Source organism: Macaca thibetana, chromosome 11, assembly GCF_024542745.1.
Source record: "Macaca thibetana thibetana isolate TM-01 chromosome 11, ASM2454274v1, whole genome shotgun sequence".
Taxonomy (NCBI): Eukaryota; Metazoa; Chordata; class Mammalia; order Primates; family Cercopithecidae; genus Macaca; species Macaca thibetana.
In genome coordinates this window covers 27,422,774-27,445,783 of record NC_065588.1, presented here as the reverse complement: position 1 = coordinate 27,445,783, position 23,010 = coordinate 27,422,774, and the positions used below count along the sequence as shown (strand labels likewise).

The 23,010-nt window shown below is 37.2% G+C and overlaps 1 protein-coding gene across 5 annotated transcripts in view; it reads right to left on the bottom strand.

Moving 5' to 3' along the window:
• The window catches only part of STK38L (serine/threonine kinase 38 like), a 105,864-nt gene that overhangs the window by 8,972 nt on the left and 73,882 nt on the right, over positions 1–23,010 (bottom strand). For all 5 annotated transcript variants that reach the window (XM_050746720.1, XM_050746716.1, XM_050746717.1 and 2 more), the window contains 8 exons: positions 18,084–18,228; positions 13,750–13,801; positions 7,842–7,964; positions 7,221–7,304; positions 3,813–3,936; positions 2,160–2,314; positions 1,693–1,795; positions 1,454–1,515 (listed from right to left, as the gene is read on the bottom strand). In XM_050746720.1, coding sequence (XP_050602677.1) covers positions 1,454–1,515; positions 1,693–1,795; positions 2,160–2,314; positions 3,813–3,936; positions 7,221–7,304; positions 7,842–7,964; positions 13,750–13,801; positions 18,084–18,217 — 837 coding nt within the window. In that variant the 5' untranslated portion in view covers positions 18,218–18,228. The remainder of the gene's footprint in view (positions 1–1,453; positions 1,516–1,692; positions 1,796–2,159; positions 2,315–3,812; positions 3,937–7,220; positions 7,305–7,841; positions 7,965–13,749; positions 13,802–18,083; positions 18,229–23,010) is intronic.

Sequence of the window (23,010 nt, the reverse complement as noted above, 5' to 3'; positions counted from 1 at the left end):
GATGTGTTTTGTACACTACCAACTATAAAAATAAGCATGAGGTATTTTCATTATAAATGTAGTTCCAGGGTACTGCTTATCTATTAGGAAGCTATGCAGTTTTTAATTCTTAATTCATATAAAATCTTACAAAAATGATTTCTACAAGGCAGTAATTGTCAACTAGGGGTAGTACTCTTGGGGCCATGGCAAAATGTATGACTGCAGATTTTGTCATCTCAGTGACATGACTGGCATTTAGAGGGCAGGGGATCCAAGTGCTAAAGAAATTTCCTGCCCCAAACACTGAGTCCTCTCTACTTCTCCCTTGGGAAACACTTGATCTAAGGCTTGGCAACTACTGGCCATGAGAATAATAAAACACATACCTGAGTAATCACCTATGAATATTTTGTAAATGGGGGGGTACAGAATTCCCCCACCATAATTTTAAGCAGTATTCAGTTTTTCCCCTTTAAAAACAGGGAATATTGCAATTATTCTCAATCGCAAAACCTAATCTAAAACTGACACATTTTAAAAGTAAAACAAAGTGTCTCTCCTTAATGTGTAACTGAATACATTTAAAAATACTGAAATGTTTTTACAAGCATAGGAAGTTTGCAGTTACTTAGGTTAATGATATTATAAACTCAATAATGCAAAGGTCATTTTATTTGGTTTTAGAGGGTATTAGCCTGTTATTTTTCAGTCTATTGACTTTCCTAAGGGAATGGTGAGTTTTCCTTTCATCACTTGGTTGAACAAATATTTATAGAGTGTCTGTATGTGCCAGGCATTTTATAAGAAACGAGGAAAACAAAATCCAAAGGCACATTCTTAACCTGTAGACAGTTCATGGACCATGTTAACAGGACAAAGGGAAAGAGGAGGAAGGGGAAGCAATTATTCTATCTGCTCAGTTACAGAGAGGAAATAGTATAGGGTGAAAAATCATGTAATTCTATATTAAAGGGGTAATTAAATTTATCTGTGGCAAAGCCAGCTTTTTCAAATTTTATCTGTTTTATTGTAACACTGTTTACATCCCAAACTTCCTGTTTACTTTGTCTATAAAGAAGTTCTTAGAAACTCACAACCACTTTACTTGCTGATTGATATTTGTTGTATCAGGATTTATAACACAGGTATGAAAAATGGAAATCACAAGGCATTCATTACAATTGCATTCACCTCAGTGAGTTTTATTTAAAGTGCTAATTACTAGTAAACAGCTTACTCATAGGTATGCTCAGTCAAGTACTCTAAAGTTATAAAGTAAAAACCAACACTTTGCTTTACAGGCAAGGAAACTTAACAGAGAAACTAAGAAAACCGTGTGATTCCAAAACAAGCGCTATCATTGTTACGAAGTGAATACTAATTATTATAAAGATACAAATAATCAAGTTAAAACCAGTTAAGATTTTAGAACCAAGGCACAAAATTCTTTCTTAAAAACTGGTTGACTCACCAGTTGTCTCCTGTTCTTCTTCCAAGTTTCTGCTTTCCTCTTTGAGTTCATGTTCTGAAATGCTAATTTCAACAATATGGAATTGTAATCACGAGAGAAAAATGCTCTCCACAAAAACAAAATCACATATACATCTAAAACACAGTGGATTAAGGAGTGGGGAAAGGGAAAGAACCTTCCGTTCTCTACAGTATCTTAACCAGGGAAAAAACAAAACAAACAAACAAAACCAAACTTACAGAAGTCACTTGGTGGGTTGTGTGTGAGATTTCTATAAAATTCAGTCCTGTGAGCTTTCTTTAATCCCGTACACAAACCAAAATCGGATAATTTTACATGACCCTAAAAAAAATCCAGTAAAATTAGATTATATTAACTTTGAAAACAAAAAGCCTTGTTATAAACTCCTCTGTTAAATGCCAATTGTTATAACAATTCTTAGCTTGGGATTTATACAAGTAAAATGTAAAATTATAAGTATCTGATGATGATGATTTTTAAAAGTAGAAAATGGAGGGAGATAAAAAGAGAGCCATATTCCCTGTTGTCATTTCATTCTCAAGTTGTCTCCTAGTACCTTATCATACAAAATAATGTTGTTTAGCAATATTCTAAATTGCAGTTGCTGATATCCACTCACAAAATCAGCTCTACTGCTCTAAAAAAATAATCAACAGCCTAGTAATTCACCAGTTTATTCACATGCCTTGGCATCCAATAAAAGGTTGTCTGGCTTAATATCCCGATGGATGAAACCCAACTGGTGGATCGCATCTATTGCCAGAACAGTCTCTGAAATGTAGAACTGTGTCTCCTCTTCTGTCAAGGTGTCTTTCTTCATTAGCAATGTCATCATGTCACCTAAATAAAGGGAAGTCAAATATATTATTATTGAAAATGTCTCAAAGGTGGAATACCTTGTAAAAGCTTTCCTGAATTTTTTTTTTTTTTTTTGAGACAGTCTCACTCTGTTGCCCAGGTTGGAGTGCAGTGGTGTGATCATGGCTCACTGCAACCTCCACCTCCTGGGTTCAAACAGTTTTCGTGCCTCAGCCACCCAGGTAGCTGGGATTACAGGTGTGTGCCACCACACCCAGCTAATTTTTGTATTTTTAGTACAGACGGGGTTTTGCCATGTTGGCCAGGTTGGTCTCAAACTCCTGGTTTCAAGCTATCTGCCTGCCTCAGCATCCCAAAGTACTGGGATTACAGGCATGAGCCACCATGCCCAGCTAGCTTTCCTGAGTTTGCATTTTATGATCTACCCAGTATATTTCTAACCATACCTTGGGCCAAATAAAAGTGCCATTGCATAAGCAGAAATTTCATGACTTTTAATGGTTTTAAGGCAGACGCCATGTGACATCAAATCACGAAAGAGCTGATAATGAAATAATATATACCACTCAACTAACTGCTGAGGAAAATGTCAAACTGCAAAAAAATCAGAATAGTGCGCCTGGAAACCAAATATATTCTTTTGGAGTTTAGTGGGACATTATCCCACTAAAAAAAGGCACCTGCAGACATTCTTTTATTTTCAAGGAATTTTAAAAGTTTTAACAGTTTTAACTGTTGTAAACACTGGTGCACTTACAACACAGAATTGACAACTGATTACATTTTTTTCATATGTTTTTTGAGGCTTAAAAAAAAATAGGGGGGTGGGGGCAGTGGCTCACACCTGTATTCCCAACACTTTGGAAGGCTGAGGTGGGTGGATCACTTGAGGTCAGGAGTTTGAGACCAGCCTGGCCAATATGGTGAAACCTTGTCTCGACTAAATACAAAAAAATTAGCTGGGCATGGTGGCAGGCGCCTGTAATCCCAGCTACTCAGGAGGCTGAGGCAGGAGAATCGCTTGAACCAGGGAGGCAGAGGTTGCAGTGCGCCAAAATCATACCAATGCACTCCAGCCTAGGCAACAGAGCGAGACTTCATCTCAAAAAATAAAAATTAAAAACAAAACAAAACAAACAAAAAAGCAAGTATTCTTTGCCCTCCATTGCCATTCTTTTCCCCTTGCCCTCTTTGCTGAGCAATGATTAAACCTGTTTTCTTTATAAATTACACAGTCTCAGGTATTTTTTTTGTAACAACACAAAAGAAACTAACATAACTTCACTAACCATCAGTGAACCCAGAACGGTAATATTTAAAATGTGCTAACTTTATCATTCCTTTAAAACAATCTGTTTGTGGTAAAAATGAGCATCAATATGGTAGTAAATATTTCTAAACTATGACACTGTAAAGCCTCAGAGCAAGGAATATAAAAGTAAACCTCACCAATAAAATTATTATTGCATATAAAGATGTGCTTGTATCAGTCTGTCATTGATACAATGTTTCCTTTTACCTCCAGGGAGAAATTCCATGATTAGATAAAGATTCCTCTTATCCTGAAAACTGTAAAACATCTTCACCACCCAGGCACCATCTGCTTCTACCAAAATATCTCTTTCTGCTCGGATATGGGCCACCTAGATGAATATATTTTTGAAAAAAAATAATCGTAAGCACATCACACATTTGTCAAATTCATCTCTTACACTTATCCATCCATAACAGTTAATGAAGAAAAGATGGAATTTCAGAAGATTTGATACATATATGAATGATCATATTCTCATCAAATATGGAGAATCTCAAGAAATAGTTTATTTTAGCTTATATCTTTAGGTCTAAAAAGGTGAGGTCCACAGGTATATTATGTGAGGCTAAGGCCTCTGAGGTAGAGCAAGAATCATTCTAACAACTTTTTAACCAGAATCTCTACCCAGCCTAGGATCCTGGCTTTGTCATATAAAAGTCATAGTGTGACTTTTAAAGTTAAAAGTAGTAAGCCGGGCTGGGCACAGCGGCTCACGCCTGTAATCCCAGCACTTGGGAGGCCAAGGTGGGCGGATCACGAGGTCAAGAGATCGAGACCATCCTGGCTAAAATGATGAAACCCCGTCTCTACTAAAAAATACAAAAAATTAGCCAGGCGTGGTGGCATGCGCCTGTAGTCCCAGCTACTCGGGAGGCTGAGGCAGGAGAATCACTTGAACGTGGTAGGCAGAGGATGCAGTGAGCTGAGATCGCGTCACTGCACTTCAGCCTGGTGATAGAATGAGACTCCATCTCAAAAAAAAAAAAAAAAAAGGAGTAAGCAATGCCCTGTAAATTGGTATAGCAAAGCCAAGGTTGGCAAAAAATAGCACACTATTTTTAATTGTTAAAGGTCCCAGCTTGATCATTATTTGGTGTTTTTTTAAGAAATAGTGACAATTATAGTAACTTTATATTATATTTAGTATTATAACATAAAACCTCTATCGTATCTATAAATGTTAGCTACAGCAAATTCGTGTAACTTTTGGGGATTTTGCCACTGATTTCTCGGACACATAATTACTAGAGATATTATTATGTGAAAATGTTATAGACTGGAAAATTTTATAAACTGGATAATTTATGGGGTTGGTATAACTGGTCAGTTTGCAGAAGCTTTTGCATTAATATATTTACACACTTTTTCCAAAGGTTAATAATAAGATCTGATTTATACTTTTGCTATTTTCACTGTGAAACATTATAAACTCTGGTCCAAAGCACATGAGAACATACATTTGTAAACCGTTTTATGATAATACAATATGATCTGCTTAAAGTGTCATATTTGGAATTACTCCTAGTGCAGTAAATATTCTGAGATCAAAGCATAAGAGTTGAGGAGTAAGAACTTGTTTTCTGGCATGAAAATACTTTATAATTTCTGTGGATCTGTTTCATTAAGTGAAAAGTGGTAGCAAGAGTGCCTCACTATTACCTTTCATGAAGCAATTTAAGGTGGTAAGGGAAAGCCCTAAACTTTGGTGTTGCATCTGGTGTGTAAGGAAAACAGCTACAACATAAATATGACTTGATTATTGTTAAATGGTTTAAAGCCAAATTACAGGATCTCTTTCCAAAACAGGATGCAAAGGTTGGAAAGTATGACCTGTGGTAATCTGGTACAACAATAGTGGGGAGATCAGTTGCTACTTAATTTTGCGGGGGTGGTTTGCATTAAAATAAATGTGATAAAAGTTAAAATACTGCTGTATTAGAACTAAGTAGAAAAAAGCTTTCTAAGACAAAATTCAGTGGTAACAAATGCAAATTAATTTATACAGGGGTAAAAACCCCAAAATGCAAAAGCAACTAAACGTTGGGCTACAGTGAGATTTCCGCCCCCCACCTCCCCACAGGAAAGAGCAGTGGTCCAGAGGCTCCTTAACTTCCCACAAAATATTCTAGACCAAGGGTTGTCCAGTACAGATGTAACGCAAGTCATATATGTAATTTTTTAATTTTCTAGAAGCCACATACAGAGTGAAATTATTTTTAATAATATAGTTTATATAACCTAATATATCCAAATATTATCACTTCAGTATGTAATCAATATAAAATCATTGAAATATTTTATGGGTTTTTTTTTTTTTTTGCACCAAGTCTTATTTGCTAGATATCTCAATTTGTGTCCAGCAGCCACATGTAGCTGGTATCTACACTACAGCTGGAACTAACTGCTTCCTTCTGTCCTTCCTATTATACCCTAGTAGGACTAATCCCATTATGGCTAAGTTAGATTCCTGTTGACCTCCTTGTCTCTGAGCCTATGCCTCTTTACCCACATCCTTATTCCCATCATTATCTACAGTTCTCTAATCCAACTCATATCTCAACCTTCCTTGCCTTCCAAACCTCTTCCCTCTGGAGAATCATAGCCTGTCATCAACAAAATCCCCTATAACCCTGTCTCCAGATAGTTCCTATTACCTTCCTACCCTAACTGAAACTACGGTGAAAAATCACCCAGCTATGCCAATGGGTTTCACTTTAAATTCAGGACTGCAAATCTCAATGAGCCTTCAATTGCATTTCTTTAGCAGGTCTGCTCTCCCACACCTGAAAATGACCATTTCACAATTTCCCTCCTTCAATCTTCAAAAAGCCATCACTCCTTTACTCGAAGACACCCCCTGTAACTGCATTAAGGCACAGGAAACATGGAGAGAGCCCAGAATATTTATAAAGTTACAGATTTTAGAAATATGTAAAATCAGCAAATTTCCAGGAGACTAGTTTTGATTATCTGATATGTGATAGGGATTCTGGGAGCCAAGAACTGTCCTTTATTTTCACTGTAGTCAGAAAAGAAGGTATTTCAGAAGGTACGGACTGAATGTTCATGCATCTACAAAATTCACAGAGTAAAGCTTTAATCTCCATTGAGCCTGTATTTGGAGATGGACCCTTTGGGAATTAATTAAGGTTAAATGAGGTCATAAGGGTGGAATTAGTGTCCTTATAAGAAGAGACACCAGAGAGTTCTCACAGGAGTGTGTGTCCCCGCACACACCAAGGAAAGGCCATGTGAAAACTTAGTGAAAGGTGGCCATCTGCAAGCCAGGAAGAGAGGCCTCACCAGAAACCAAAACCTGCCCGAACTTTCATTTTTGACTTGCAGCCTCCAAAACTGTGAGAAAATAAGTTTCTGTTGTTTAAGCTAATCAGCCTGTTGTGTTCTGTTATGGAAGTCTAAGCAGACTAATACATAGATTTTAAACTTGGAAGAAACCTTAAAAGAATTGAGAAACACTAAAACAGGCTACCAAAAAGTTAATAACTTATGTAGTAAGATGTGTAAATTGCTTCTTAAAAATTCTAATATAAACACTCTTAACACCTCGTCAGTGGATGCTCCTTTATATTACATGTGTTAAAGAACTCATACCTGCTCTTTTTCAAGCATATCAGCCTTTCTCAATATCTTCATTGCATAGATATGGCCTGTATCTTTCTTCTGGACCAACCGCACCTAAAATATAAAAATATATATTATAAATGTTACATAGTCACTACTATATGTTCAGTAATGAAAAGCAGCTTCCCTTAAAGAAAGCAGGAATTTGCCAGTGTTGGCATTTCAAGAAATATATATATATATTTTTTGAGAAGGAGTTTCACTCATGTCGCCCAGGATGGAGTGCAATGGTGGGATCTCAGCTCACTGCAACTTCCGCCTCCTGGGTTCAAGTGATTCTCCTGCCTCAGCCTCCCAAGTAGCTGGGATTACAGGCACCCGCCACCACGCCTAAGTAATTTTTGTATTTTCAGTAGAGACAAGGTTTCACTGGCCAGGCCGGCCTCAAACTCCTGACCTCAGGTGATCCACCCACCTCAGCCTCCCAAAGTGTTGGGATTACACATTAATGTAATGTGTAATGTAACACACTAATGTAATGTGTAATGTAACACACATTACATTAAAATGTGTGTTAATATTTTAACACACATTTTAAATTATCTTAAGATACATATTTGTAGCAGTAATGACTTTTAAAAAGAAGCACACCTCTCCAAAAGCTCCTCTTCCTATAACTTTCAGAGACTCAAAGTCATCCAAGCCAAGTCTGGTCCTTTTGAGCCGTAAGAACTCTGTTTCTTTGCGAGCGTGTTGTGATCGACGTAACTTTTTCTATTTAAAAAAAAGACAATTTAAAAGGATGATTTTATAATCAGGTTTTTTTGAAGGAGCTTCTAGTATTAAAAGATGATGCACATAAAAATAAATGATAGCACTAACATGTAATATACTATTAGGCTAAAACATTTTAAGGAAAATTTTAAAAATTTTTAACAATTGATAAATCTTTACTCTTGAAGTGGACGCCGTTAAATATGTAATCTAGTCCATCATATTTGTCTACATATATGTATAACTTATTCTTTCATCTATATGGTAACTTAATTCCATAAATAAAAATTAAGTGTCAGGAAATTTGAATAGTATTCGGATACTGATTTTTATTGTCAGGAAATCTGCTTTGCTTCAATCCCTTAACTTCCAAAGTTGCTCTTTCACAACTACTGAGACTTGTGACAATAAAGTAACAACATAATCGTAGTGTTTCCAAAGAGATTTACTTGTGATAGAATTTACTCTTGGGCAAATTTTAATAAACTGCTTGAACACTGGCATAAAACTTCCTGAAAATATAAAATTGCAAAAACAATTACAAGAAGAAGTCATTAAAATATCCAAGTCGGTAATTTTATAACTGATTCTACAAAGGCCACAAAAAATAACTTCCATTAATAAGCAACACTGTGAAATACCTGAAGGTTACATTTCGAACAGGCATTTATTTTATTATTCCAAACTTCATTTTTCCCCCCTCACCAATCAAAATTCTGTTTTTTGACACAGTTAGCTCCTCGTAGAGGAAACACTAAGTGGAAAAGAAACAGTATCTGTGAAAAAATTTAACTCCTGTTCATCTTCAACTGAATCCTGTCAAGCTGTTAGTGGTTCAGTTCGGAGGGACAGACAAGTCAAAATGACAGTAACAGCTTAGAAACACTGCTTCTAAATGCAGCTCATGGTATAGCCTCTCCCTGCTCCTGTGTAGATCTGTTTTCAAAAGGGTTAGGTGAACTATTAATTAGAAACATGTATGTAAACATGTATTATCAATGCAATGGAATTCTGATACTTCTAACAAAGTTCATCTAAGAAGATAAAATTAAGAAATGTCTTCAAACAGCTAAATGAAGTTATACACTAAGGCACACCAATGGGTAAATTACGACAGTAATGAAGATAAAAATCAAGCACATAAATTAACAGGCTTTGCCTAATGTCTTTTTCTAATGTCTTTTTCCACATCTGATATTGAGTATAAAATACAATAGTACTACGGAAAAAGTAAGCAAGCAACAATGAAATATAATTTTTTTCATTAAGAAGTGAGGCAATAAGCCCGGCACGGTGGCTCGCGCCTTATTGTAATCCTAGGACTTTGGGAGGCCGAGGTGGGTGGATCACCAGGTCAGGAGATCGAGACCATCCTGGCCAACATGGTGAAACCCCGTCTCTACTAAAAATACAAAAATCAGCTGGGCGTGGTGGCGGGCACCTGTGCTCAGGAGGCTGAGGCACGAGAATCGCTTGAACCCGGGAGGCGGAGGTTGCGGTGAGCCAAGATCCCCCTGTTGCACTCCAGCCTGGGTGACAAGAGCGAAACTCCGTCTCAAAAATATATATGTGTGTGTGTGTGTATGTGTGTATATATATATCCTGAAATAACAACATCTTTAAGGGAAGCTACTTAAATATTTTAACGGAGCTAAAATTACATTGATATAATTAAGAAAACAAATGTGGCCTAAAACAACAGTGAAGACTATTTTTTGCTGCTTTTTACATAAATGCAATAACGAATACCTTTTTTTGCACATACGTATTCAAAAATACCTTTTGAATAATAAATTACTAGTGAAACAAAAGATAGCTCCAAAAAGTATCTGATTTAAAATTTTAAGACTAATTTTTAAAAGGCCACTTGGCGGCGCTATAGTGTCATGTCCTTTAAAGAAGTGCTAAGGAGGGCTTTTTTTATTACATAAATAAGTATAAGAATTTTGAAAGATATTTTGAATCTCTCCCTTTATAGATTATAAAACAGTACAGTTGGATATAGTTGCAGAAATCCTGCCTAATCTGAATGGAAAAGATGACCTCGCTATACACAGTTTCATAAATCGTCTAGTAGTTTGTATAATGCAGCACTCAAACAATTTATGTGGTTTTGGCCACAGCCATTTAATAGCAAAAAGAGAGAGTCACAAGTGTATGGAACACATAATTCTATAAAAATGAGCATCACCTATAACATTGTTACATTATTTTTTAAAAATCGATTCCATGATTTTTGTCTTAGAATCAGTGTTGGGGTCCAGAGGTAGCTGAAGCAAATTCATGTTAAACAAACAAACAAACAAACAAAAAAAAAATTGGTGAAAAAGCCTGTTGATATATTTACTCACAATCTGTATAGATTAAGTAGCCTTGAAAGACAAATAGTATCCTTCTGGTAATCGCATCCTTTCCTCTTCAAAGAAGACAACAAAAATCTGTGGACAGCTTAACATTTCACGACTCTCTTTTATAGCTTGATCTTGCCTATTTAGTTTTTTGTTAAATAACAATCCATGTTGAATGGGATTTTCGTAAGTGAGATGAAACTAGAAAGTAATTTTCTTCCTTTCTCCCTTCTTTTTTATATAGGTGCTCCTCAAACTCGATCTGTAGGGTGGCCAGTATTTGTATAAGACAGACATGCATACAAAGTTTTCAGATGTAAAAGCGTTGAGCTAGCAACTTCATCTATTTTATTTTTATGAAACAATTTTATTTTTTATCAAGCCCACCCCATATAAAGATGCTGTAACATACTTATATTAAGGTTGAGAGAGCTTGTCTATTTTATAGAATTTGATATAATCCAGGCTCTAGCATGGGGCCTAATAATAAGCACTTGTGGAATTAAAAACATTTGTACAGAAAAACATTAGAAGTTTTATAAACTGGAATCATGGGCCACTGACTTTTATGGAAAAATCATCTCCTATTTTCTACAAGTTATCCAAAAAATTAGAGAAAATAGCTGTAACTGTAGTTACTACTTGCTGATGTGGACCAGAAGATGCAAACAGGAAGCGACAAACTATATTCAGCCTACAGATATATTTGATTTGGACTGCAAGTTGGTTTTCAAAAACAGGTGATTGGTTATTCCGCAAAAAAATCCAGATTAACAGCTTCTCTGGAAAAACAGGGCTTTGGCCACAGGGCCCAATGGTAGCAATCCCCTTTAGATGAGCCTTGGTTCCCTCATTTGTCAGTCCCCACCACTGATGCCAGTCCCCAGGAGACATGTCCAAGTGGGCTGGGACTCTTATTACAGCAATGTGAAAAGCGGCATGTCTTTGCCAACAGATAAACTGTGAGGCTCAATATTTAAGAAAATAATATTTTTTAAAGAGGAAAAATATTAATATATTTCTTTGTGGAAGCAAAAAAATCATATAAGTTGAATATGGAAACAAAGTATATCTGGATCAAAAGAATATATAACCCTAGATGCCACTATGAAACTAACCTGGCCAGCTTGTCTCACTTCCGTCACCTGCTTAATATGCTTGGGCATCTGTTTTTGTGGTCTCTTCCCTACACTTCAAATTAAGATCTGATATTTAAGATTTCTGTATCAATATAATGATGTATAATATATAAATGCAATTATATGGTTATTAATTATAAGAAATTTATAATTCTAATTTTAAAATGAGGAAAGATATGCTCAGTCTTATTTTTTCTCTATAGATTGGAATACAGATTTAAGTCACTACCTTTCTCACTAAAATTTAAAGGACATAAATGAGCTTTTAAAATATTAATGTTATGTAAATAATAATAGATAATTTTAAATGTAAAAACATTTGAGTTTTCTAGATTGAGTCAACTGATTAGCAAAGTTACCACCTTTAGTATAAATCATAAAACACTGTATTGGATTTAAACATTGCAACTATAAGGAACAGGTACAGTCCTAGGAAAGGCACAGGGAAGATTAGATACTGATTTGATTTCAATTAATCATTTGATGATGGTCTACTCTTTAAATACAGAAACTCTTTTTTTTTTTTTTTTTTTTTGAGACAGTCTCTCACTCTGTCAACCAGGTTGGAGTGCAATGGCATGATCTCAGCTCACCGCAGCCTCCACCTTCTGAGCTCAAGTGATCCTCCCATCTGAGCCTCCTGAGTAGTTGGGACTACATACATAGGACACGATGCTTAATTTTTAAATTTTTTTGTAGAGAACAGGTCTTACTATATTTCCCAGGCTGATCTTGAACTCCTGGGCTCAAGTGATCCTCCTATCGTGGCCTCCCAAAGTGCTGGGATTACAGGTGTATGCCACTGCACTCAGCATGTTAAACTAATCAATCTAGGTTGTGACTCCCTATTGCCTAGTACTAAAGTATACCTTCTTTAGTAAACTATTCTAAACCTAGCTTTCCATGGTGTGCTATCAACTTACTTCGCTATTTCCTTTTATTGCACCCTTTATAGCTCAAATGTAAACTCATTATTCTGTATACGTATTATTTTGTATACACCTCTTACCTCTAATGTAAATTCTACCCATTCTTTACAATTCAAATCAATTGTTACTTCTTCTATGAAACCTTTTCTGATCCTCTGAATTAGAGGAAAAATCTTCTCTATATTTTCAAAGTTCACCACATTCTATCATGCGTACGTATTTTTACACACACACACTCACTCTCCCTCTCCTAATCTAAAACTCCTTGAGGGCAAAAGTCATTATTCATTTATTCACCAAATATTTGTTTTAGCTCTGCCAGACAGCTGTGGAGATGTAATGCTCAACAAGACGTTACAGTGTCTAGTCTTTGGGAAGACTGTATTTTAAGGCTCCCATGGGGATAGGAACAGTAGAATACAGAAGGCACCTTGAGAGGTTAAGGAAGATTTCCCAGTGGAAGTGATGCCTGAAGTGAGGCCTAAAGCTGCTTCTTTGCCCAGGCTGGAGTGAAATGACGTATCATAGCTCATGGCAACCTCAAACTCCCAGGCTCAGATGATCCTCCCACCTCTACCCTACCAAGTAGCTAGGACTACAGGCATGCCCCACCATGCCCAGCTACGAAAGATTCTTAAGAATAATGGGAGTTGGGTAGGAGTAAGGAAGAGTTCCAAGCAGCAGAAAGAGCATGTGAAAAGGTCCACAGGCAAGACAGGGGACATCAAAGAAATTCATACTTGTCAGCATGAGGGGTGGGTGACAAGAAGTGAGGCTAGAGAGAAGCAGAGGCCGACTAGTGAAGGGTCGTGTACACCAATGTTAAAGAGCTTGCCCATATCCTGAGATAAGGGAGCCAGTGAAGGGTTATTAAGCAAAACAGTGATGTGATCAAATCTATTTTTAGACTGATTACTCTAGCTGCAGTACGCAGAAAAACTAGGGGTGGGAAATGGGGAGACCAGTTGGGGACAGTTATTTTTCAGGTTAAAATATATAGTAGTTTCAACTAGGGTAATAGCACTGAACTAGAGAAATAGATAGCTTTAAAAGAATATTTAGAAAAAATTTTTAGAAGAATTGGCAATTGGTTAATTCCTCCTGTAGCCTGCCTTTCTTGTTCCACACACCTAAAATACAGTAGGCAATGTTCTCTGAATATGTGTTCTTGGAATTAAAAAGAAAAAAAAAAAGAAAACCTGCCTCTTTCTAAAGATATCAATAAAAGAGATCCATGACAGCAACAAAGTAAGAAGCCCATATTCAAATGATAAAATGCACATTATTTAAGTTATAAAATAGCTGATGTCAAATGAATGAAAGGTCACTGGGGGTGCTTTTGTACGGTAACTATAGGTAATAACATTACCTCTTCATCTGCTAATCCTTCTTCTTCCATGGCCACTTCTAGTTTCTTCTGCCTTTTCAAAGGAAAAAAACAATTTAAATTTTAAACACATTCCTAACTATTCCCACTTAAGAAATATACATTTATTTATTCAAGTTAACCACTTCAGCTTGCTAGGCTTAAAAAAAAAAATCTTTCAAGTTGGATCAAGATAATCACTAAGAATAGTTTTCTTTCTCAAAAAACAAACCCAGATTTTGCTTTCTCATATGGCCAAATGAATAATTTACTTCTAAAGCTTACTTCACTCTCCTGCCTAAATGAAATGTTGGCAATGACTGATGTTCTAATATGGAAAACTCTGCTATTTAATGTTCAATCCACGAATATCATTAATATTTCACAATGCTTATATTAGAAATACAAAAAGATGACTATAATGACTAAAAGTATAAAATTTTAAGGTAGATATCCCTGGTTCTAACACTTATTAGCTAAATGAGCTTGGCTAAGTCCCTCACTTAAACTCTAAACTCAGTTTTCCTTAATTTATCAAGGAAAAATGTTCAATGCAATTGCATTTATTTTATTGTATTAAAATTATTTGAAAATTGGGAAGTCATACATGTGTATTTGTAAAAACCCACTAGCGGCCAGGCACGGTGGCTCACACCTGTAATCCCAGCACTTTGGGAGGCCAAGGCGGTGGATCACGAGGTCAGGAGATAGAGACCATCCTGGCTAACACTGTGAAACCCTGTGTCTACTAAAACTACAAAAAAAATTAGCCAGGCATGGTGGTGGGCGCCTGTAGTCCCAGCTACTTGGGAGGCTGAGACAGAAGAATTGCTTGAACCCGGGAGGCAGAGGTTGCAGTGAGCCGAGATTGTGCCACTGCACTCCTGCACACTGCTCTGGGCGACAGAGCGAGACTCTGTCTCTAAATAAATAAATAAATAAATAAATATTTTTTTTAAAAAAACCCACTAGCTACCACAACATTTGCTTTTCTAGGTACAGCCAGGTTCAGTTACTCATTTTTTTTTTAAACAGCACCCTTGAAGTTAGTTAAGCTAAGCATTTGACGTAAGGACAGTATGGATGAAGTAACTAAAACTACAGAGATGGTTGTGGAACACATTTTGCAACTCATTTCCAAGTGAATATTACTATTTTATTTCTATTGTATTGGTTTTCCCTAAATATAAACCTAGTAGAACTCCTCCTAATTAGTTTTGGAGTGTGTCAGAATAACAGTAACTTTTCAGGATTTAACTGAATGGGTATAAGGGTTAAGGACTGAAACCCTCTCACAACTTTTTTGATATTTGTTATTCATGGCTACATGTCCAAAGGTAAGTTTTTTCCTAAACCATCATTAAGATCACTTATTTTTCCTTCTTATAGAAGAGTTGTAACATTTAAAGGCTGTTGATACATCAGCACCCCACTGGAGAGGATGAGGCCTAAGAGCATATCCTCCATCACATGTTTCCTCAGTGCTTGTCACAGGCACCTACCTTGGTGCTTATTACACTGATTTGTATCTTTTGTTTATGCATTATTTCCCCTAGACCCCAACCCTTAGATGAGAATAATCTCCTAACATCAGCGTCTGTGCTGCCATCACCTACCCCCAGGCACTTCAGTGCTGCTTGTTGAATGATTTTCAGTTTTCTCCTCTGCAGAAAGAATCCAGAGAGTAAGAGGACCATTATTCTGGGAGGAGCTATCAACATAGAAGCAACTTTATTCTTCTGTTGAATTTCCACTGTCCCTTCCCTCAGTTATTGCCAAGACTAACACTTCATGAAATCATTCCTCATTCTGGAAGAGATACAGTAACTTTTATCCATTTCTACCATATCTAAACAGGAAGATCCATGATTTCTGTTGTACCTTTTTTAAAAATAGTTTTCCACCTAAAATGCTCTTACGCTTTGCTCTGATTAGAAATTTATTGGGCTTATGCATTTCTCCAATTAGTTAAGCCTTAAAAATACAACACATATTTTCTTAAAGTATAAGCTTTTAGAAAATATGAGCTGATTGTTTGACTTCCACTGGCACCAAGCTGAGACGACTTTTTTTTTTAATAATGCAGATAATTTTATTGTTACTTTCCTTTATTTGGAAATAGAAAGCGAACTGAATTACTTTAACACCGCAGCAAGTAAAGACAATGAACCTTCGAAATTCTGAGGAATTTTTTTAAGTGCCTGCTTTTTCTTCCTTGGTTCTCTTCTACTTTATTCACTCTCCCAGGATGATATGATCACTTCCAGAGACTTTAATTACCTTATCATTCATTTAATTATTGATATATTTATATTTATTTCAAACTTATCTTGCACTTTTTATTTTGGTATTTCATTTTTTCCATTTTTGGTATTTTAGTTTTTCTTTCTCTCTTGCATTCTTTTGAACTGACTTTTTTTTTTTCTCAGTCCAATTTTTTCCTTCTGCTAGTCTGGAAATTACAAACTCTATTTTTATCATTTTATGGTTACTCTAGAAATTACAACATAATTTGTCAAACTCTAAAGCTAATCTCTATGCCCTTTCTACTAACATCATTCTAATTACTTCTTTCCTGAATTATATTTTGCTGTTGGAAAATATTATAATTCTATTTTTAATGTGTAAGATATTATTGCTATTATTTCTGTTGCTTTATAGGATTTTTGTTGAGATTTATCCACCTACTTACCATTTAGATCTTCTACTTGTGATCCCTTTCCTTCTGCCTAAATGGAACCTTTTAGAATTTCTGCTGATGCTCTTTTTTTTTATTTGTTTGCCTCTGCTCCATTCTTGTTCCTCTCCTCCCTTTCAAAACTTTTAGAGATATGTCAGCTTTTCTCATGATTCTCTGTGTTTCTCAACTCTCTTTCGCATATTCCTATTTTAGGAATTATGTTTCCTGAATTATTTTCCACTTCACTAATTCTCACCGTACCTGTATCTAATCTGCAGTTAAATCCGTCCAAAATTAAATTAGACTCTTCCTCTCTATTTCATTTAAACTGTACCACCCTCAGTTTGCCCAGGCATGAAATTTCAGTGGCAACATTGACTTATTTCCCTCATATTGCATATCTGGCTAGTAGCCACATTTTATCAATTTTTCTTGTTAGTTCTCTGTTGTCACGATTCTAATTCAAGCCTTCTTTCCATTTACCTGGACTACATCACTAGCCTTTCCTGTTTCTAATTCCCACCCTGACCCCAAACTATTCTCTGTATCACAACTAAAGTTCCCTTCCAGAGAAACACTTGTTTTCATTTGATTCTTCTGCTCAAAAACATCCAAAGTTCTCCACTACCATGAAAAGAGCTACATTAACAAAGAATCCAAGGCTCCCAGGATGTTGAAATCTAGCACATCCTGTGCTTGAGCCAAATTGGTCACTGCCTGACCTGGTGATTTCTTCTGTCTCTAATATCCTTCCCTCCTGCTCTTTTGCCTCTGTCTCCTTCCTTTTATGCATATATAAATAGTTTTCTTCCTTTAGAGCCCTGTTTAAATGCCACCACTATTTACAAAGCTTTCCCAGTTGCCTAGACAAAAGCACATTCTCCCTTCCTTGTACTTATCTTAATATTCTTCACCCTTTCATGTAATATTTATGTGTGTTATCTCCTTTACTGTAAGTTTTCTAAAGGCAAAATAACATGTCATTCTTTTTTTATTCTTCTATTCCCACCGATATGCACACAACACTGTAAAAGGTTTTGGAGTAAAGTCAGTCATTCATAAAGCATCCTTTTTGAGTCTCACTCTGTTGCCCAGGCTGGAGTGCAGTGGTACGATCTTTGCTCACTGCAGCCTTGGCTCACTGCAACCTTCAAGCAATTCTCCTGCCTCAGCCTCCTGAGTAGCTGGAATTACAGGCACCTGCCACCACACCCGGCTAATTTTTTGTATTTTCAGTAGAGATGGGGGTTTCACCATGTTGGCCAGGCTGGTCTTGAACTCCTAACCTCAGGTGATCTGCCCACCTCGGCCTCCCAAAGTGCTGGGATTATAGGCATGAGCCACACCACACCCAGCCAGGCGCCCCTTCAAAAGAAAATGTAAAAACATATCATAATTTCCTGTTTGGAAAAGGTTTGTTGAAAACATAATTGACATGTGATATGGGTATATAGATACACAAGACTTGGGGCACCTCAGGAAACTACTCTGTGAAAATAAAACACGTGTTATGTGCACTGTCAGTACAGGAAACTTAAAAACAGCATGCAGGGATCCATAATATTCATATTATTCATGGAAAACAAGTTTCTATTCCACTCACAGCACAACAGCTTATTTAACTAAAAAAAAAAGTTTTGATTAGCCCTTACTATACCTGGTTTCTCTCTCTTCATGCTGTAAAATTAGGTTGCTATAAAAATTCTCCAATGTGAGCTTGGCTACAGTCACTCTTTCCCGGGTATGGTTGCTCATAGGAAAGGTTGTTGTAGTCCCTGCCGTCATTGCCATAGTAACAGAAACTGAAACAACATAGAAAAACAAATTATTCAGTGGGGAAAAAAAGCTATCTTTTATAATAAACTCTGGAACTGTTTAATTTCAACTAAGAAAAATTCTACCTTAACAGTTAACACAGCCAAGTATTTCACATGATAAATAATACAAAGCTAGGGAAGAAAGAAAAGCACTATTTCCAAAGCAAGAGAAATTCATTTTGTGGTGGCAAAACCAGGAGTTAATGACAGCAAAGAAGAACTGGCGGCATTCATATATAATATAGACACATTTATATACAAAGGTCACATTCAACAAGCATTCAAAACAAGAAAAGTTCCATTTATTTTGTCATTTCATTACTAAATAAAATCTGTAAGATAGTGCTAATAGTTATGTCCCTGATAAATGTCAGTCTCCTAAGAGTTAATACAGTTTAGTTAAATAGTAAGAAGTAGCTTCTGCCTTATGAATTCTATGAAACATGAAGTGTTGTATCAAATATGCATATAAACACCAGCCTAAAGCAGTTTTTACATATATTGTAGGGGGAAACTACTTTTAGAAACAGGCCCCTTAGGATAGGGCTCATAGCTGCCCCATTTCATTCTGAATTCTGGGTCATTCCAAAAAGTGCTATAACAAGGTATAATATACTTCTCCAGACTGTGCAGCCCATTGCATTTTCAAATGAAACTCAAATGCCTATAGGAACAAAGAAGGAAACAGAAATGTATGAATGAAGCCAGGTAACAATAGGGAAGCTCTGTGGCCTTAACTGGACAATGGATGTCTGCTTAAAGGCATTCCAGTGCCAACGTTTAGAGATCACTGGGCCACACAATTGAAGTACTGGTTCAAAGAAGATAATCTGGACTATTAGATAAGGAGTGTGGCAAAATGGCCACTTGACGGGGGGAAGACTGAACTCTGGTGTCTGCGGCAGGTGAGCACTGACCCTAAGAGACTTGCCTACCGTGGCCACATCTGGATAAAAAGACTAGAACAGTTCATACATTAAAGAGGCTTTGCTTATCTAGATGAAGATCATAACAGATCAGTCCAAAGACACAGCCTGCCAAGAGTGACCATCCAAAGCATTCTTAGTTGAAAAGTATTCCCCAAACCTGCCACCTATGCCCCAACATCCATCTTGCTTTAATTATATGAAGATACAGAGTCCTGGATGTGGACCTGAAGTGGACTAGATTCCAGGGTTGATGGAATGAACCAAAAGATGTCAAGCAAGTCAAGTATAGGTTGAAAGCAAACAAGTATCTACGGCAAACTCCCAGTTCTACTGTTGTCCTGTTAGGCGTTTATACCTCAATGTACTGCTTGAGCCTGAGAATCATTATGTCTAAAACTGCATCGATTATTTTGGCATTATAAATTTGTTCCTCTGCTGACTACTTTAAACGAGAAGCTGATCGTGTCACTTGTTTAGAATCAGTCATGGCTCCTCATTGCCTTACTGCAAGTCAAATTAGCTAAACATGATAAAGAAGAACAACTCACATTCACTGAGTGTGGTTATATTTCAGGAACTTTATGATATTTTCTTCACTGATTTCCCCTTTTTTTTTCTCCTGAGGATTTAAGATAGAGGCACTTGCCATGCATGATTGCATTTCATCCTCGTAACAGCCCTGCAAAGTAGGGAACTGAAGTTTGGAGCAGTCACACAGCTAGTGTGATGTGGAGTCAGGACTCTAACTTGCTATCCTTATCTGTTGCTTTTAATCTTTTCGATCCTTATCTGATGCTCTTCCTCACCACTCATTCTTTTCCCAACATACCCAGCTCCTTCATGCCTCCAAGCTCTTGCATGGCCTATCCCTAAAGCACTTATATCTACCAGTGATATCCACCACTGTCTCTGCAGGAATCTGCTGATCCCTTATGGCCCAGTTGAGCTGAAATCTTACCGTGGTGACTTCTCTAACATGCTCTACCGGAAGAGATATCACATCTCTCATTTTTTGGGTGCATATTCTCTAACATTTGTAGTCAGGTACCGGTGCTTATCACTCCTAAGAAAAATTCAACCCTAACGGTTATTCCACCAAACCAGGAACACCTCCAAGTAAGAACTCTTTCTGATTCATTTCTCAAAACACCACACCACCACTGCATCTGACTCAGAGTAGCCATGAATGAATGAATGAGACAACCTATTGACTGGGGGGAGGGAGGGGGCGCAGTAGGAGTAGTTGAAAGAATTAGCCAATAGTAAAGTACTCTACAAAGACTGGCTAATAAGCAACTGTGGAAAAAGAAATTACAGAAGGTAGAAGTCAGAAATTAAAAGATCTAATCCTAGCCTTGTTGCTAAATGATCATATGGTCTTATTCAAATCACCAGAACACCCTTAACTCAAGTCACTTTTCCCGAAACAGGGTTTAAAATATTTGCTCTGCTTGGTTCACAGGCCTAGTCTATGGCCATCTGAGATAATACACAGGAAAGCCACAATGGCTTATACAAATGTAAGATACTATTCTAGGCACCTAGTTTAATCTTTGTATTGTGCTAAATGCTTTAATAATAATGAGCATTATTTTTAAAACAATAAATAGTGAAAAATAAACTCAAGAATTATCACCGCCAAGTGATTTTTAAGGATTAAGCTGCTCTTACTGGATTGCTAAGACAATGCTGCCAAATCATTTTTGGAAATTTCAGAATCATTGGGTTCATGTTCTATGTTTCAGGATCAGATGCAGAAAGGTCAAAGAATGCCCAGTGGCTCATGCCTCTAATCCCAGCACTTTGTGAGGCCAAAATCACTTGAGGCCAAGACTTTGAGACTAGCCTGGGATCTCCTCCTCTCTACGTTTTTTTTTTTTAAATTAGCTGCGTGTGGTGGTGCACACCTGTAGTCTCAGCTACTCTGGAGGATGAGGCAGGAAGACTGCTTGAACCCTTGTTCAAGGTTACAATGAGCTGTGATTGCACCACTGCACTGCAGCCTGGGTGATGGAGCAAGACCCTGTTTCTAACTGAAAAAAAAAAGAAAAAGAAAGGTCATAGAAGGAAAAGTGAAACAGGGATGGTGCACAGAAAACATCTCTGAAATCAAATCACATTTGTTAATTGGGGCTTGGGGTGGGAGAGGAGAGATGGACTGGAAATTGAAGAATTTAAGTAAATTTAAGAAACCCAGACTACACAAAGTTAAATACGTTTCTTACTATAAGATTTCCCAGCACCTTTTTTTTTTTTTTTTTTTTTTTTTTGACAATTTCACTCTGTCGCCCAGGCTGGAATGCAGTGGTGCGATCTCCGCTCACTGCAACCTCCACCTCCCGGGTTCAAGCGATTCTCCCACCTCAGCCTCCCGAGTAGCTGAGATTACAGGTGCACGCTAACGTTTGTATATTTAGTAGATATGGGGTTTCACCAAGTTGGCCAGGCTGGTCTCAAACTCCTGACCTCAAGTGATCTGCCTGTCTTGGCCTCCCAAAGTGCTGGGATTACAGGCACGAGCCACCTTGCCCAGCCTTCCCAGCTTCTTTAATATGCTAACATGCATCCTGAATCCTCAAAAGGAGGACAGGTATACAATTTGCAGTAGTATTCCAGTGAACCTTCCCTAGGCATATAAAATTGAAGTTCATGGATACTTTTCTTCAACTGCCTGTTACTTTTTCAACAAATATTTGGGGGGGAACCTTAAAAGTTCCATTAAAGAGCAACACCCTACGATTGTAGAATGATTTCTGACTTGCCTTATATTTGTTCTAGCAAGCAGATATTAATGAACAGAGAAAATGTCCAGAAGATCTGTAGCTAATAAAAATTTATAAAGTGGTTTGCCACTTTATAAGTTTGCCTTTACAAAAGGTCAAGACCCAACTCTAGTTGTCCAAGGCCTTATATAGTCCTTTCAAAAAATGAATGGTGAAAAACATAAAAAACCTTTTATAATTCCTCTTGAAAAAAGCAAAGAAATAACACATCACTCACAGAATTATGCTGTTCACAGTTACGCTTGCAGAAGTTGGAGAGAAAGATGTATGTTGAACTTGGGGTGTGGCCTTGGAGGGAGCTGACTGCCAAGGGGCCTTGTCGAGCAGGCTGCCCTGCTCAGTCTGCCAAGTGGCAAGGTCTGGCCCTCAGCTGCCAGTGTCTCAAGGCAATCAAATTCTGGAAGCCACTTTATCCTAACAAAGTTCACAAAAGACAGATATACAAGACAGAATGGCAGTTTATTGATTTACACAGTAAGAAACTGAGTCACAAGAAATTAGGTTCAGAAGATTGCTTGGCGAGCATGGCATCAAAACAAAGAGAACTGTTATTCAATTTAAATGTTTAATAGCATCAGGATAAGGTGGAATCTAAAACACACAAGGCTGATGGCTATCTTGCCTAGGGCGCCTATGCCCACTGGAAAGTGGCTGTAGGAGATGGTCTGCTACCGACCAGGCCTTCCCAGAAGGAAGCCAAATTGGGGGGCCAGAGGTGGACAAAACTTTTGAGGAACATTATTGAGCAAAACTTTTGAGGAAATTTTTGTGAAACATAAAGAAGTGTTAGGGAATTCAAAACAATTCCAAACAACAGAAATTATCTGCATTTAACAGTATAAAAATAGGGCCAGGCATGGTGGCACATGTCTGTAGCCCCAGCTACTTGGGAGGCTGAGACCGGAGGGTCATCTGAGCCCGGGAGTTCAAGGCTGTGGTGCACTATGGTGACGCCTATGCATAGCCACTGGACTCCAGCCTGGGTAACAGAGCGAGACCCAGGCTAAAAAAACAAAACACCCAACAGTATAGAAATACATATGAGGTCATTTTAC